General features: G+C 40.8%; 2 protein-coding genes across 2 annotated transcripts; one reads left to right on the top strand and one right to left on the bottom strand.

Moving 5' to 3' along the window:
• Positions 1-1,525: 1,525 nt before the first annotated feature.
• fam219ab (family with sequence similarity 219 member Ab) lies at positions 1,526-10,676 on the top strand. Its single transcript, XM_084946269.1, has 6 exons — positions 1,526-1,800; positions 2,752-2,851; positions 4,503-4,608; positions 5,194-5,274; positions 5,362-5,416; positions 8,691-10,676. Exons 1-6 carry the CDS (start codon positions 1,723-1,725, stop codon positions 8,847-8,849), a joined length of 579 nt encoding a protein of 192 aa, XP_084802395.1. The 5' UTR covers positions 1,526-1,722; the 3' UTR covers positions 8,850-10,676.
• A 124-nt stretch (positions 10,677-10,800) lies between these two features.
• On the bottom strand, positions 10,801-15,553 carry klf9 (Kruppel like factor 9). The gene is made up of 2 exons (XM_084946267.1): positions 14,263-15,553; positions 10,801-12,878 (listed from the first exon to the last, which is right to left on the bottom strand). The coding sequence occupies exons 1-2, from the start codon at positions 14,669-14,671 to the stop codon at positions 12,598-12,600; spliced, it is 690 nt and encodes a 229-aa protein (XP_084802393.1). The 5' UTR covers positions 14,672-15,553; the 3' UTR covers positions 10,801-12,597.
• Between the last annotated feature and the right edge of the window lie 2,164 nt (positions 15,554-17,717).

Raw genomic sequence — 17,717 nt, 5'->3', positions numbered from 1 at the left:
CTGATCCATCATCCAGTGAAATGTGATGCATTTGGCTAATTTTTAGTACAAAGAATTCCCTTTCATATCTGCACATGTCATGCTCAGCGAGTGGGTAAATAATAATGACATGCAAGACATGAGTTCACTCTGAACAGTTCTTTCCATCATTATATCAAAGTTGTTTTTGTATTTTACGAAGACAAAGAACTTTTCCCCATATGTTCATAGTTTTTGTTTGTTTGTTTGCTTGTTTGTTTTTTAGAGCTCCAGTAATTTCTTTACCTTTGAAAGGGAAACATATCCAAAACACTCCAAAAGACCACTGTTTAGTTGTCTCCTGATCATTGCTTTTCTGTTAATGAACACATGCCTCCTTATTTAGGAAAACAAGGCAGCTATTATAACTTTCTGATTTTGTTTTCCTCTTGCATGATAACCTCTTTACCGTTCATAGTGCCATCCAACTCCACTTCCATTTAAATGAAGCAGTGCTCTGCCACATGTTTGCTTTTTAGTATATGAAAAATCACACTTAGCAGCCAGCTACTAGTTTTGAATCACTGCATTTGGGACACTGTTTTTTATAGGACACAACCTCCCACTGATTTCTCTCTATATTGACAAAACCATCAAGCTGACACTTGGTGCTTCCATTATTTTATAATTTTATAAGATAAAATAAGATAAGATAAGATAAGACTTTATTAGTCTCACACGTAGGAAATTTTTTGGTTTTGGTCACGGCACAAAGTACAAGTTTAAAAGCAGTAAAAGTTAAGAAAAACACAATAGAATAGGGTAAGATAAAATAGAATAACATACTATAAAACACGAATAAATACTAATACTATTTAAATACTAATAAATACTATATACAATAGAATAAAATACTGTACAAAATAGAATAAAATGCTCTGTTATAGTAGGAAAAAATTGCACTTGGTAATACTGCACATCAGGGAGACAGTTACAATTCTGTATGGGATGTGCGTGTGTGTCTGTCTGCACCTGTGTGATCATCTGCAGAGTCTGACAGCAGCTGGAAGGAAAGCCCTGTGAAATCTCTCTGTCCCACATCGTGGGTGCTGCAACCTGCCACTGAAGGAGCTGCTCAGTGCTGTGAGTCTCCTGCATGGGGTGGGAAATGTTGTCCAACAGGAATGACAGCTTATTATTTCTTAATATATATTTTAGTTCATTTATGTAGGTTCTCCAGTAATTTACTAAATAAAAAAATTGAATATTTTAATACTGAAATAGTGATTCGGAAGAATTATTAAAGTAATTTATTAGTTATTAAAGTTATTAAAGAGCAAATGTACTAATATTTAAACTTAAACAATTCTTTAGAGATTGTGCCTGAGCAGGTCTATACATGGCAAATATCGAGTGAATAACAAGAAAAGGGGAAATACTCATATACTGTGTAACGAGTCATTCACATAATCCTCCAACTGCACACTTTGTTGGGGACCATACTAACCCTCTTTGGAAGACCCTCTTGGGTCCCCGTACCCTATTTTGGGATGCCAGACCCGGAAGTGGGTGGTGGAGTCACCGTCATCCAACTGGTCACACCATCGCCGACATACTGCCTGCTGGGATGTAGTTCTCCACCGGAAAACTACAAATATTATTAGAAATCGGAGATCACTTACGATCTCGGCGATAACTCGTCGAAAGGATCCGCTACCATCGTTCACTTTGGAGGAGAAGGGAGGGAAGAGGCGCGTTGCCAAAATGATGGAAGAAATAGACAGATTTCAAGTGCCGAGTGCTGTACAGGAGGCGGAGATGCAGGCTGAGATGCAGCCGCTGGTAAGTCTAGAACAGTCTGGAAATGACCGGCGGCGCTTGATCTGTTTGCCTTGTTTAATTAAAAATGACATTACAACCGCGCATACTTGTGTAGTGTTTGAGGCCTTGCCATTCATAGACTGAGACCCCGACAATCGCATCACCTGCCATGTGTAATGCTGCTTGATGTGGGCTGCCATTAGAACGTTCTCCATCAAGTTTCCCGGCTGCTTTCACGGAGTGAAATCGAATAAACGACGGCGGAATACACGAGGGGACGTGGATTTTGTTCACCAACAAGCTTTGTTGTGTTTTGTTTGTTTGGTTGTTTGTTTGTTTGTTTTTGTCGCTCGGCATAACGCAAACAGCGTCCGGTCTGCTGCGCAGCATCCGTCATGTCTGGCGAAAACAAGCATCCCATCCCAGCACTGCTGCTGCTGCATCCTCAGCATCCATGCAGCAAGTTACTCTGGTATCGACGCCACTTGCGTCACTTTGACGGGATTAGCGGGGGGCTCCTTATCGCTTGTATATGTTTGTATGTGCCATTAAAGGTTCGCCTTTACATACAAATCTCAGTGTAAACGGTTTAACGGAGCGCTCCGTGGCCTGTAGCGGGGCCCGGGGTTACTGCAGCCTGCAGGGCGGCCTCTGCTGCCCGCCGCCGGGGCCGCTGGGGAACCAGACTAGACTAAAGCAACCTGACCTGCTGTCTCCAGGTGCCCCCACACCACAAGTCCCCACCGTTCCTCATTTGTTGTTGTTTATAAAGCCTTTCATCCCTCTTGCCTTTGCTCTCTGGTTGTAAGATGCACATTTATTTGAAGACTGCTGGCACAAATCACAGATCTGTGTTTATTACCATTTATTCCCGTTGCTTAGCTATGGTGGGTATTACTCTGCATTACAAAACGACATTCATTATTCATTGCTGCCTCAGTAAAACACATCTCTGCACTTCCTTGTGTCCAGGACCCTGCCTCGTCCACAGCTTCAGAGGCTGACTCAGACACCAGAGAGGGGGAGCCTGTCACTATAAACTACAAACCTTCACCTTTGCAGATGAAAATAGGTGAGAGATACAGTTTTAACTGCAGGCTAAATGTCTATCTGTCCATCTGTGGTTGTTGGAGTGTTGTTTGATTGACTGTCAAACACAAAATGGTGCGTAGTCTGTAGACACAGATCGTAAAGGAATCAGCATAGATACTGTATAGCTGTGCTGAGGCATTTTAATTAATGGCACATTGGCCTCTATAATTATTCTTGATGCCTTGCTAAGTAAAAACTAATGTGGTTACTACTGAAATAGGGCCGCAGCTACAGATTATTGTCTTTATTCATGAATCTGCTGATTATGTTTAGAATCTGTCCACTAATCTTTTAGTTTATTATTTTTAACAAAAGGCCAATTGCATGTTCCCAAAACCCAACCTCAAGGCAGGGAATAACAGCCTCTCTGGCCCCTCTCATGCCGTCTTTATAGAAAGCCACAGTTCTTAAAGATTCATTTCAGCACCTTGGACAGAGTCCAGTGGCGAGCAGGAGCACATAGTTTTTAATGTTTTTTTTTTTTACTGTTTGCTACTGTATGTTTACTCAGAGTCAATAATATCTAAGAATTAGTGAGCTACTCTGTTAGTCAAAGCTCTTTTTTTAGGCTGTACAGCTACAGTTATGTATACGTTACCGCTATCTTCTCTCTCTCGCCGTTTCTTGGTCCTTCGTCCAATTAAACATTGTTATAAAAACTACCTTGGCAACTATGTTGATTTCATTAGGTGTGCATGTTTGTTAAATTCATCACTTTGCTTTTGTGACCTTGAGATAAAAAAACAAGCAAAACAAAAATACAATCTACATCTATATGTCATGTAAAAACGTATTTGGTGCAGATTCCTCACAGCAAGAAGGGTCAAGTTTGAAAAATGCTGGTGAGCCAGGCCTCTCTGTGTGGAGTTTGCAGGTTCTCCCAGTGACTGCATGGATCAAATGGTGAACCTAAATTGACAGTAGGTGAAGGTGTTAGTGTGCAGAGTTGTTTGTCTCTTTGTATTAGCCCTGTGAGGAGCTTGCAACTCTCCGGGGTGTACTCTTGTTCTCGTTGTCAGCTGAGATAGGCATCAGCCTCGCCTACAACCCCAGCCTATAAGTGGTTAAGAAAATACATTGACATTCAAATGTTTTTAGATTTTAGTTCAGCAGTAGCTGATGCCGAAAGGGGGATGTTCCAGTTTTTGATGTCACATGCAAAGTTTCTGAATACGTTTTACTTTTAGGCCTTTGAATTGTAATATGTTAAACAAATTTAACAGTCCTCTAAGCTCACACAGCAACAATCAGCACTCTTTGGTCAGCTGATCATTGAAGCAAATCTCCCCAGTGAGCAGAAACTGATCCGCCCTGAAGTCACGTCTGTTACTCTGCTGCACAGCTTAACAAAACTTTGTCTTCTTAAGTAAGAAATGCCATCTCAGTCTTCTTAAAGTAAAGATTGACTTAATATAGAATTCAACTAAATCAGGTCATCACACCTGATTCTCATAAGTGTGCCTAAATAAAGTAAACATGAACATGCGTGCATATTTGCAACATTTAACTCAAGTATTACTTTACCTTACTGTAGTTTACTAGCTAAACTTATTCCGTCACTCTTATACAGATCATTTATTGTTCAAAGCTCAACCTTTATGCCTTTGCCTGCTTCTGTGTTCCTTACACAGAGAAACAGAGAGAGCTGGCTAGGAAGGGCTCGCTGAAGAACGGCAACGCTGTAGGTAGTCCGGTCAACCAGCAGCCCAAGAAGAACAATGTCATGGCCAGAACACGGTAAGAAGCGAGCAGTCTCATCGTGGGGTCAGTCCAGAAATTACAAGAAGGACTTCTGTTGGCTGGTTGTTATTGATAAACAAAATCTCAGTACTTAGAAGTTTCTCACAGCAAACCTCATACAGTGCAATTTACGTGTTGAAAGAGATTCATGTGGTGTAATTGTGTAACTGTAGTATTTTTAAGTATACGAGTACTGTAACAATTGTAATGATCCAACCTGAAGTGAAGCCACAGAAAAATACAAATAAAGATCCTTAGGTGTGACAGTATTTCAAATGTAGAAATTAAGCTTATTTTGTTCTTTCTAAATGTGCCATGTGTGGAAACAAAAATATGTTTTAAGGCTGTACAAAAAAGAGTCGTACTGATGTAGGGTTTGTAAGATGTCTGAAGTTAGACATTATACTGCTTTCACGCTTCTGTTGTTCCAGTGATTCAGCTGTGACGCTGCCTCCAGGCCTACTTTTCATTTATTTCAACATCTCTGCCAGGCCTGTTTTTGCTCACTTCTCACAGCTTGTGAAACTGTTTTTTCCTCCTCTGTGCCTGATCTCAACTCTCTCTCTTTTCCCCTCAATGCAGGTTGGTAGTTCCCAATAAAGGCTATTCGTCTTTAGACCAGAGCCCGGATGAGAAGCCTTTGGTGGCCCTAGATACAGACAGGTGAACACACAAACATATTTCTTTCTGAGAAGCACATAAGCAAACATTAATGATATTAATATAGTATCCTGTGTTTTTCTGTTTCAGTGACGATGACTTTGACATGTCTAGATACTCCTCGTCGGGATACTCTTCAGCCGAGGTAAGAGCTTGTGCTTCAGCAAATATCAGTGCATCCCACCCCCTTGTATTTACTCTCATATTTCCCCCCATCTTCCATAATTATTAAGAGGCTAAGTGTTAGGGTTTTACAAGCCAGTGTTAAAACTATCTATGGCAATTCTGTGGGCATGTACACGCCCTGCAAGCGCATGATTACACTGCAGATATATCTGCAGACAAATGTCTATTAGACACAAAGCTGGATACAAATGAAATGTGATATCTGCATGTCTGCTCCTGCAAATCTTGTTTGTAACGCTGCTGCCACTATAAGTGCAAATCGCAGACACATCCTCATATTTATAACCTGTCTGTGACGAGTCTAAGCTTGTGGGTTTTGTAGGGTGAGTTTTACAGTCTCAGATCCTAATTCCAACATGCTGTCAGAAATGAATAGCTAATACACGTTACATACTTTAAAGCACTTATTTTCTCTCTTAGTTCCAGCTAACCTGGGTGTAACAAGTACATATACAGTTACTGTTTCCACTGCAGGCCAAACAGAGGTTGTCTGTTGTGCTTATTGTTGATAGAGTGCAGAACAGCATATAGATAAAATGACTGCACACTTTTTGTGCAAACAAAGGAATTATTTTGGTTATTTAAAAAAATCACAGCAGGAACAGCAGTTATCACGCTCCAAGTGATGATGCTTCCAGCCATCTGTGAAAGTGCCCAATCTCACTTTGCCATGGTTACCACTCGAACTTTTAACCAGTCTAAATCACGAGCATAGACAGTCCTAATGTTTGTTGTTAATGTTAATGTTTTATTGCATTAGTACAATCAGATTTTGATTTACCAGTGATTTATATAAACATATCTATTTTTCTCTTTTCTTTTCCCTACCTGTCCTCCTGTGTGCTTTGGAATTTTACTTTCCTCCAACTCGTATGTTCCCAACCATGCAGTTTGCACGAATGATTTCCTGGAGCAGTGTTTTAAGGACCAAACAATTAGCATTAAAATTAAAACCCAAACACACACTTTTCCTGCTTTTTGCAAAGAAACTCCTAAAATGTTTAAAGGGATTCTCAACATTTTAGGAAATAATGGACCTTTTGCTGGTAATCAGTGGACACTCACAGGAATTAGATAACCTGAGCACATATAAGAATGGTTTTAAAGGTTGGGTCATTCAGTACATCATACAAACTAGATAAAACATGCCAATTATTAAACTTTTGAGGTGTAGATTTTGTTACCTTTCTGCTGAGCCTGTAGCTGCTCTCACAAATATCTCTCCTTTATGATAAATTAAAATACCTGCCTGCTAACTTGAGTTAAGTTTTTCTTATACATACGAGAGTGGCACTAATCCTCTCACCTAATTTTCTGCAGTAAAGCGAAGAAGTACACTATCTCAATAAGCTGTCTGAGACTGTCAAACATTAAACAGCTAGTTCAACAAAATAAATAAATAAAAACACAGATTAGACGAGCCTACCAGATGTTTACGTCTACTCATCATGTCATGGTATTTCTATGGGCTCAAATTGTGGTCATAAATATTTTGTACTGGTAAATCAGGATTTGTGTGTGCGTAAAAAAGATTCAAACTGTATTACCCTTCAAGGACCTGCAGTTCAAAAAAGTGCCCCTCCGACAACCAAACCCATCTGTTCTCTGATTCGATAGTTAAATTTGTGATTGACCTGACATTGACCAATCAGCTGAAAGGAAGAAAAATAGGGTCAAAATCTGTACTTGTAAGTTGAAACCTGAGTGCAGAGTTTCACAAGTATTTTTTGGCTATGTCCACACACAAATCTTTTTTATGCACACACAAATTCTTTTTACACATACAAAACTGATTTACAAGTACAAAATATTTATGACCACAATTTGAGCCCATATATTTCTATAAACGTTTCCAGGGTGGAATGATTATACAGCATATATTGACTACAAATGGTAGTTTCTGTTTGCCATCCTAAACACGTTTTGTTTAACAGCAGTCACTGGACTGATCAATACTCAGATTTCCAAAGAACTCAGCGAAAATCTAAGAAGAACTGTAGATTGTAGATTCAGGCTTTCAAACCTAAGAACACTGTACCAGCTGTCAAACATGGTGGTGGTAGCATCATGCTCCGGGGCTGTTTTGCTGTCAGAGGAACTGGTATATTGCACGAAGTGAAATAATGGAAAACAACTTCCATTTTCTTAAACTTCACCGCAAATCAAAAGCTATGCAGTTGAAAATTAAACACACACTGGGTTTTCCAAAAAGACAATGATCCCAAACGCATCAAAACTGAATTTGGAGTGGAAAAAGCAGGTTAACATTAAGCTTCTGCAATGGTATTCCCAAAGCCCCAATCCCAGTCTGTTCGAAAATATGTTGACTATGCTTAAAAGCCGGATCTGTGCCAGCAAACCAGAAATGTAAATGACTCCAAAAGAACTCTAAGGAGCTTGTGGAAGTGGGAGTGGGAGTTGTCCCTTAAGAGGGTCATTGACCCACTATTGATCATGTGCCTCATCACATGAACCAAGATGTGAAAAGGGTGTGGGTCATTATCAGAAGAGGTTTTGGGTGCAACGATTGTGAGATCTTGCTTCACCCTATCATTTGAACCATTGAGATCACCTGATGCAAGATGTGAGTGGGCGTTAAGGCATCTGGGAACAGATCTCAAAACTGGATTGTAGGTGGCAGACAGCTGGTGTCGTAAGCCACCCCCTCTGTTCAAAGATGATCGTTCACAGTGGACATAGATGAGGCCATCTTTTATCCTCTTTCAAACCAGCTGTCTTCTCTGTCCAAAATGTGAACATTGGCCTCCTCGAATTAGGATCATCATCATCATAATGGTTTGTCCCAAGGACAACTCTCCCAAACACAAACTAAACAACGTAGTGTATACTATGCAGTGTAATGAGGAGTTCTCAGTCTTCTACATTAGACAAACCAAACAGCCACATAGAAGAGCCACCTCGACAGGACAGGAGTCAGCTGTACATCTGGATCTAAAGGATAAAGGTCACTCTTTCTTACCATGACCTTCACGCCCATGATGAGTGGATGTAAACTCATGTCCACCACTATTTTTTCACTAGAGTCACATGATTTTAGTAATTCGTTGTGTAACAGGAAGGGAATCAGCACATAAAGTTACATCTTTGGTCTTCAGTACTTTTGGCACATTCCAGCTTTTGCAAAAGCTCTGCAGCCCGGTGATCTGCAACCCAAGGGTTAGTAAATGATGCTGTAACTCACTGACCTCTCTCTGTGTCCTCTCATTTTTCAGCAAATCAATCAAGATTTGAACATTCAGCTGCTGAAAGATGGCTACCGCCTTGACGAAATCCCAGATGATGAGGACCTGGATCTGATCCCACCCAAATCAGTTAACCCTACCTGCATGTGCTGCCAGGCAACCTCCTCTAGCACCTGTCAAATACAGTAACTCTGCCTTTCCAGCCTTCTGCCCCCCCCTGCTCTTTTCCACACAACATGAGCTCCCCTGCCCTCCCGTCTTTATCTGCTGTGACTTTACTTCGCCATGACAGTGGCGACAGTGAGATCTTGTTAGAATATCGTAAGTGCTATGATGATATTGACAACAACAAATAATCAAATTACCTTATAGAAACCTTGGTTTAAAATCTAGGAGAATGAACATATTTGAAATTAATCAATATGTAATAAAAAGATTAGTAAAGTGGTGGTTTCCTCCTATGGTAGGACTTGCACTTGTGTTTGAGAGCTCTTCTCCTAGTCAATATGATTTAACATAACACACTGATAAAAGCTGACAAAAAAGAAAAGTTTGTTTGATGCTCTAAAGTGATTTCAGTTTCCCAGAAGAATAAGAAACATTATCATAACTGACTCAGCTGTTCTGTTTACCTGAATTCTGAGTTGCATATATATATATTTTATTTTCTAGTTTGTTTGTTAGTTGTTGTTTTTTTATTTAAACGCTTACTTTTTTAACCTGAGGGATAATTAAAATTGAATGTGCTGATGCTCAGATATTTGATTGTGTCGTAGAAGTCTGATTCTCCAAACAGAGGAAACTGTATTGTTGTTGTACCTTAAGGGGTTAATATGTAGCACAGACAAGGTCATTGCACTCATTAACACCACCTTCAGTACTTCTGCTCTCTTTGCCTAAATGGCAAAGAGAGATGTGGTATCACAGAGTTTAGGAGTGACTGTATGAAATCGAATAGCTGAGGAACAAACTGCATGAAGAGCATCTGACTGAATAATCCAATGGTAAATAATGAGCAAGTAGCTTTTTTGCACCACAGTTAATTTGTGCAATCACACGCTACTGTTGTTGCATTGTTTTCAATTTGCACATTTTGCTTTTTACTTTTTTGGGGAGCCCTTATCATTGTACTGTTTCCTGCAGAGCAGTGAAAATGAACTGTGTAGAAAGGGATGATTACATATTGTTTCTTGCTCTGATCCCCACGTTATCAAGGCCAAAGCAACCTGATGATCACCGGACACCCTCCTTCCCATTTCTGTGTCAGTGCCACAGATCATTAGGTGAACACAGGTTCACACACCAGAGGAGGTGTACTTCGAAGTGAGATTAATGAGCTATCTTAAGCTTAAAGTCAGAGATTTCAGTGTTAGAAAGGTTGCTTTCTTTTAACCTGACTAAATCACCATGGTAAATACTGCTGATCGCAAAAAAACAAAAGCCAGACTTAACAAAGGCAGCTGACAGCCACTGTTGTGGCATTTTAGGTTTTGTCAAGCCAACTAACACAAAGATAGCCTGGCTATGTTGAATTTGCTTCGTGGTATACATCTTAGAAAGATGACTCAACACACATACATGCATATGCATGCATAAAGACCTACAATGCCAAAATAATAAGTGAGACAGCATCGATTTCTGTTTCAAACAGAATGGAAATCGTTTATTGCAACATCAAGGATCGTTGACTTGGAGCACTAATGCCCTTCATTTACGACTCTCTCTCCTCTAAATTAGCTGTTGATTTGCAATTAGAGTATGCCTTAAGTATAGAAAAAACTTAAAAGATGTCTGTGTTCCATCTTGATTAGTTTATTTGAAGAGCATTTGCTGTCTAAGAAGTTCTGCTTTTTTTCTTTTTACATTTAGACACAAGTGATAACTGTTTTTCTTTTCTTTTCTTTTTTTAAAAAGAAAAAAAAAAGATTTTCTTGTAACGTAAACACTTCCATTACAGTATTTAACAATGTTATGTGCAGTGTATGAAAACGACAAATAAACAAAATGCAAATGAAACAGCGTCTGATGTGCTTGGTTATCCATAATAACATTATTCATAATTTATTATGGTAATATATAATAATGGCTGCATAGTGTGACTATGGGTGTGAGACGCGAAAAAGAAGAAAGAGGCGAATGCTTAAAAAGAAAAAAACCCCCAAAAGGATAATTTTAATGTTAAAACATTTGAGCAACAATTATTACACAGGTATGTGTATTGCAATAGCATGGATTTGCATTGACAGTCCCTGATTACAGTACAGTAGCATCAGAAGTAAGGGCTTCAACCTGAAAGGCACCAGCATCCAATCACAGTCATCATAATGCCAGAAAAGAAGAAAAATAAAATAAAATAAGCATTTCACTTCACAAATATATGTAGTTTGTATTCTACAAGCTACAGACTCTATTTGGACATTTGAATGCATCGCGTGACAAGTACAAAAGAAAACTAATGACATCAATAATAATTCATCTGGCTCCTGTAGTGGCTTAATAAGACCTCTCATTCCATTTGTAATATTATAAAAGATCCCCAGACAAATAAAACATACACTGTACCAAAGAAAATACATACAAACATGCTACATGATGGAATTTGTTGAACTAATCAAGAAAGCACTCCTCAAATGGAAGGACAAACAATAAGAATAAAAATAACAATAATAATAATAATAATTAGGACTCTATCCTACGAGAAATGTTGTGCTTCCATGTCAACACCAGGGGGTGTAATTTTAAGTCATGTGTCCACACATCACATTATTCCCTGATTTAAAAAAAAAAATGCAGTCCAAACAAAACTGGCACTCTTGGCATTTGAAGACAGTCGTTGAGCTTTAAAGTATTACTGAACAGCAACACAAAGAATCTGACGATGTTAATTCAGGTAGTATTGAAAAACGTAGAAATTCCCCTCTGCCACAAAACCGTCAAAAGGCACGGACTTTTACTAAACATAAATCACTGTGGTCAGAACACCGAGTAGTGTTTAAACAGTAAGTGAAAAAAATATTACCACGTTATCGTCTAAAAGGTTTTACCCTGTTATGTTTTCAAGCATTACTAAGAAACAACACAAATGCTGAGATTTGCTTGTGTATTATGGCCTCGACAAGGTACTATAAAGGTATATTGGTGCATTTAATTGCAATGTGTGTGTTTCAACACAGGAAACACACTGCTTATCCCTACAAGCTCATAACACACCTGATTATACCTGAAGTCCATGGCAAAATGTGTGAAATTAAATAAACAGGCTCTATATTTTTCTATAGTATAGTTTTCTTATTACTCTCTAATAACATGTAACTACACTAGACTTAGTATATCACCCATCTGAAGTTAGTTTGATCTATTTACATGATAATACTGCTGTGTTGTGCATTTGCATTATCCTGGCTGAAAAGCAACTGTTCAAGTGTGCATAAGTCTATGTGTGCAATAACAATATTCATTAAAGGACTATTTCCAGAACTTCTTTAAGCGCTAGGAATATAAGGACTTGCGTTCTTCCCATTCTCTTCATTTGCAAGGGAAGTCTGCGATGCAAAGTGAACTCATGCAGTGTTTGTCAAACACTTTATGGGTACATGGTTTCCACTTGGACGGCAGATTCTTTCAAGAAAAAATTATTATTTTTTTGACAACACACAATAAAGTTGAAGAAGAACTGAACTTCCCTGAAATAACCCTTAATAAATAACAATCACCTCAGGGAATGAGAGGAGAAGTTCTAGTGTGATTACAGTCAGATTTGTCATGTTTGCTTCGTTTACATGTGTAGTAAACTCTGAATTGTGGTCTGGCTGGTTGTCTGGCTCGACAGGATTTGTAGAAAAGGTACAGGCTCCACACGCGGGTGTGGATGTCTGTGTATGCCTCTGTATGTGCAGTATGTACCTTTGTGTGCGCATGTACAGTATGTGGGTGTGTCTCACACCCCAGTGGGGCTTCGGTCTCCAGAATCAGAGGAGGACACGGACACGGAGCAACGCCTTCTCTTGGCTGCGCCAGAGCCCTGGAGCATGCTGGGATGAAAGCCTGGATGTCGCCGGGCGTGTTTCTTCAGGTGGTCGCTCCTCATGAAGCACTTGTCACACATCGGACAGTTGAAGCGCTTTTCGCCTGTGTGCGTGCGATAGTGACGGGTGAGCTCGTCCGATCGGGAGAACTTCTTGCCGCAGCCTGCCCAGGTACACTCAAAGGGGCGCTCACCTGAGGGAAACACACCCAGTTTTTGTTTTTGTACATTTACAACTATTCATATTAACCAACCCAAACCACTCCTTCCTCGCCACAAAATCAATCATGTCATCATGTTACATTTGCATATTTTCTTTCCTTCTAAAAAGAAAACAAACTAAGAGTCGACTTTTTTTTTGTGAAATCTATTATAGGACCTACTTTGAGTTTGCTGTGAGTGAACAAATACTTTTTTAATACTTATTTTACAAAACATAAAAAAAAATCAAAATGATTAAAAAAAAAGATCCCTGAGAGATCAAAGTCTCCTGTGGCACCTGCTTTGCATTTACACAAGTATGAGAATATGAAAAACACAGAGGACCCAGAGGACTTGGAGGCTGTATTCTGCATAGCAACAATCAGAGCGGATGAAAAAACTTATTGTGATAAGAAGAAACAATCAAAATTAAAGCACAGACACACATTTGCGAGATTAATCACGTGTGAGAAGGGGGAGTGAAAATAAGACACAGGCTGCGGTCTGGAGCGAAACTAAGATCTGCTGAAAGACTGCTGCTAAGAACAATAACATGTTGACATCGGAGCAGTCAGTCAAGATAGCCCTGAGGTGAAACAGGGCACATTACCCCCTCAACAGCGCTTCCACGTGCTGAGCAGAACCACATGTCAGCTCTTGTTTACAACCCCACGCGAGGGGAGTGGAGGTGGATGACGTATGAGGAAATGGTGGCGCAGTGTGCGTTACCTCCGGACAAGAACACGTGGGGACAACAGTGTCGCAGTGACCCGCGTGTGAATCACGACCCATTTAATGTGTCGGCAGATGTTCTTCCACTGTTACTCCGACTGCCAGTGCTGTATGATGAAGAGTGGTGGTAGGAACACAAAGCTAAAATCATTAGAGGCGTTATTGGGTCTCATGATGCCCAATGCTCCGGCGTCATTTATTACATCTCAACAATAAAGCTTCGCAAATATGGGCGTCCCGCACGTGGTGTTTACCCAAGATCGCACTCTGGCCGCGTGTCCACAGGACGTTAAAACAAAGATTTCCTCCCCCTTGCCTCTCCACCTCTCTGCCAGCCTCTGGTCCAATATGTCCCGGTGAGTCACACCCCCTCCCACAAGTAGGCGATCATGAGACCACCTTTCCTATAATGTGATTTTGCAGAAACACGTGGTCACGCCCCTAAAAGTCTCACAACACGGGACACAGGTCTGGACTCTAGTCCGTCACGTTTTACTCTTACTTACTCTTACTTTCTCGGTTAAGAGTCTTACGTCATAAATAAGAAAAATACGAAAAAGGGTCGAAGTGACGCAGAGCTGTTGGTATCGTAGGTGTGTCGCCTAAGCACCCAGCAAGCACCCCATCCCCTCTCACTCTACTTACCGGTATGTACCCGAAGATGGGCTTTAAGGTGGGACGACTTGCCGTACATCTTCCCGCAGCCAGCAAAAGGGCAGCAGTGTCTCTTCTCGGAGCACGGCAGTCTCCCCGCCGCCGCCGCCTTCGTGTTCCGGGGATGTTTGGCTTGGCTGGCCGGAGAGCCGCGGATGTCCCCGCAGCTCAGCCGACTCCCCCACTCCGCTTTCTCTTGCGCGCCGGCTTCGCTTCCCCCGAGACATCTGTTTTCTCCGGCGCTGACAGCGTTGGGGCTGCATTTGTTCAAGTCCAGCAAAATCCTCGCCACCATCAGTAAAGTCCTGTTCTCCTGGCTCTCTTTCAGTACGTCCTCCATCCGCCCCGGCGGTGGTCGGCTGGGGACGCGGTCTGCAGAGACGTCGACTTCCGACGACATCACGATCCCTAAAGCAGAGCCGGGAGGAGAGAAGCAAAACAATATATCTTGAGAGGCGAGGAAAAACTATCCGACAACGCGGATACAGTAATCAGTCCGCAGTCCTCCCAGGAAACATGCGGTTAATCATCCACACGTGTCGTCTTCAATGTGACCACTTCGCGCAGACTGCGCTTTTCTTGTCGGGGTTGCGCGGCGGATAAATAAACGCCCCGCTCAGGAAAGATAGCGCTTTGAAAATGTTCCCCGGTTCCTCCTTTCTCTAACCTCCTTTCTCTTTCTCCCTCCAGATCCTTTTAATTCTAACGGACAAATCAAAATCACAGCGTTTACCCACGGCGCTATTGTGTCCACCTCCCTGTGCGCAGACACACACGGGTCAACTTGTCCTATTTTACAGAGAGCAGCACTTTAGTTCAACTCCAAGAAACAATTTCGCGGAATCCCACTGTGTCATAATTAAACTGGACTGTGATTGGGTGAGAAGAAACGTGACTCGGTTTTGGGGGACTGCCTATTGACTAGAGTGAGTGAAAAGACCCTCGACTAATCACAAGACTGGGATTGGTGAAAAGGGCAAGACCACACTCATGTTACCTTCAGGGACTTAAGGAAAATGGTAAATATGGTTGTTAGAGTGTAAAAATGGATTTGAAGAATCATTAAAAAAAATATAAGTCCATGTAGGTGTAGATCTATATGTAGATACGTAAAAGTGTCGTCATTAAAAACAAAAATCCAACCCTTTGTGATTTTGGCTAATAAATACATGGAAAATGAATAATGAACATTGGTTGTATTTGGTCAGATTCATAATTACATGCCTTTTTAATAACAAGTTTAATAATAATTACAAATTTATTTCTCTGAAGTTTAAGTTTTGAGTGCAATAAATGGTGTCCTTTCCTCTTTTCTGGATGATGCTTCAGTCACTTGTCTCTTTCATCATTCGGTGATCCCACCTAATTTGACCTGTGTAATGTGTACAAAACACTTCAGTAATTTCCTACCCTACACAGTAACATACAGCATATATATATATATATATATATATATATATATATATATATATATATATATATATGTAAAATTATGAATGCTCTGTTATGTATGGAAAAAATGGCTTGTGGTTATAGTTTGCCCCCGTGTTTTTACAGCTGCTGAATATTTACAAGTTCCACTTTAGAGGGCTGAAATATTGACATGTAAGCTTGTTTCGTGAGATAAAGACATCTAAGATAAAGCTACTGTTTTTCTTACAGTCACACTTTTTCCCGTGACTTTATAAAAACATTTTTAATGTTTACATTCTGATAGTTTCCTTAGTTTACGCTCACCCTAGAACTATGTGTTTCTTAATCCTGCCAAGTTACTATTCACTATGAACTAAATGAGGCAGCACCTTTCCCTTGCGCCTCAACATTTTCAGACTACATGTTTCCCACTGTCTCTTAAAAGTTTGCTTAAAAAAAAGAAAAAAGAAGAAAAGGAATGAGTATAATACTGCCAGCCCACTTAAAAGTGAAATAAGACCCCTTTAGTTAAAAAGTGCAGGGGGTGGTTCACTTCTGGTCAAAGTTCCTAGAAAATCCTCAGCTTAGGGGGTGCAGGGATTGAGCAATGTGAGCTCTTGATAGTTCTCCCTGACGTGAACTTTGTAGTCAATAGTTGGACACATGTTCTTCCTTGGTTTTGTTTTTCTGTTTGCCCACAGAGAGGTATGGTCCTTCGTTTTTATAGGACAGGACTCGGTGTTCTCAAAATATGGATTTGAACTTTGCCTGGTGACAAACATGGTTTATGCTGGTGTGACCCCCATACTACCATACCAAGCTGGCGGCTGTCACAATGTAAATGACAACAAAAATACATAATTCAGACGAAGCTTACTGCCCCTCTGCTGCATGGATATATATATATAGATATAGCTCATATAGATTCATATGTCCTGTGTTGAATCAATATGAAAAACAAGAATTATGAGGGAGTAGGATTCAAGCCAACTGCACAGAAATAACATAACAATAAGTTCTATTTTCTGCATCACAGAATAAAACTGTACGAGGACTTCTTGCTCTTTTTCCACGATCGCCCCATGCTGGAACTCCGCCCCATTTTGCTCCAGCAGAACCCCCAGATTTCCAGGAACAAAAATCTGGTTGAAACTAGGGTCTTGGCCAGACGAGTGTAGTCTCTGCAGCCACCCTCCCACTCCTCCTGCAGCAGAGCTGTAAACATTTCTGGGGAAGAGGAGGCGATTCCTCGGCTGCCGCAGTTGCTGCTCCCCGCTTCCTCCTCGCACTAACGTACTAAGAGTTCAATAGTGCACGGTGCATCTGGGTCATGTTGTTGTGGTGTCTTGTACGGCGATTGCGGCAAAGGTTGTTTTTTTTAAAGTGTGTGAGCGCGTGCGTGTCATGTAACCGAGAGGTGGTGGAGGAGGAGGAGGGCGCGCGCATAATCTCAGTACAAAATGTTCCCTTCCACGTGCGGAGTATGAGCTGACGCACCACTGCTGGCCCTCTCCCTTGTGCTAATATAGGCTACCCCGCCCCTCCCCGGTTTCCAAACACTCACAGCCCGGAAGACTGGAGGAGAGCCGGTGGACTACAGGCACAGCGCGGGCACGGCAGGGAGTGTAAAACCTTCACAATTAATATGTAAAACCACGTTTGTATAAACCACAGGTGTCATGCAGGCCCTGGCCAATATGACATAAATATATTCAAGTACTCAGTACTCAGCTGTTTACTGAAGAATTTCTATTACAGCTGAAGAAAGTGTGTGAAAACCATTTATACTCTGGGACCAGTTCCAGCCTGTGTTTTTATGGCAGTGTAAGAAGTTTTACAAAGGACAGTCAATGCAGGGGTGTGTTGCCATATCTACAGAACAGCTTGATGTGCTCCAGTGCTTTATGAGCCTTTGTTGCCTTATGTATTCTACAAAGACTTTTTGTTTGTTTGTTTTTTGATTCGTTTCTGCTTAAAACTAGAAGCTTTCAAGGTATTCTTCTGTGGGACCAACTCCCAGTTTGGATTCAGGA

This window comes from Perissodus microlepis, chromosome 12 (genome assembly GCF_051167445.1).
Source record: "Perissodus microlepis isolate ML-2025 ecotype Zambia chromosome 12, ASM5116744v1, whole genome shotgun sequence".
NCBI lineage: Eukaryota > Metazoa > Chordata > Actinopteri > Cichliformes > Cichlidae > Perissodus > Perissodus microlepis.
This window is presented reverse-complemented; position numbering and strand designations above follow the sequence as displayed.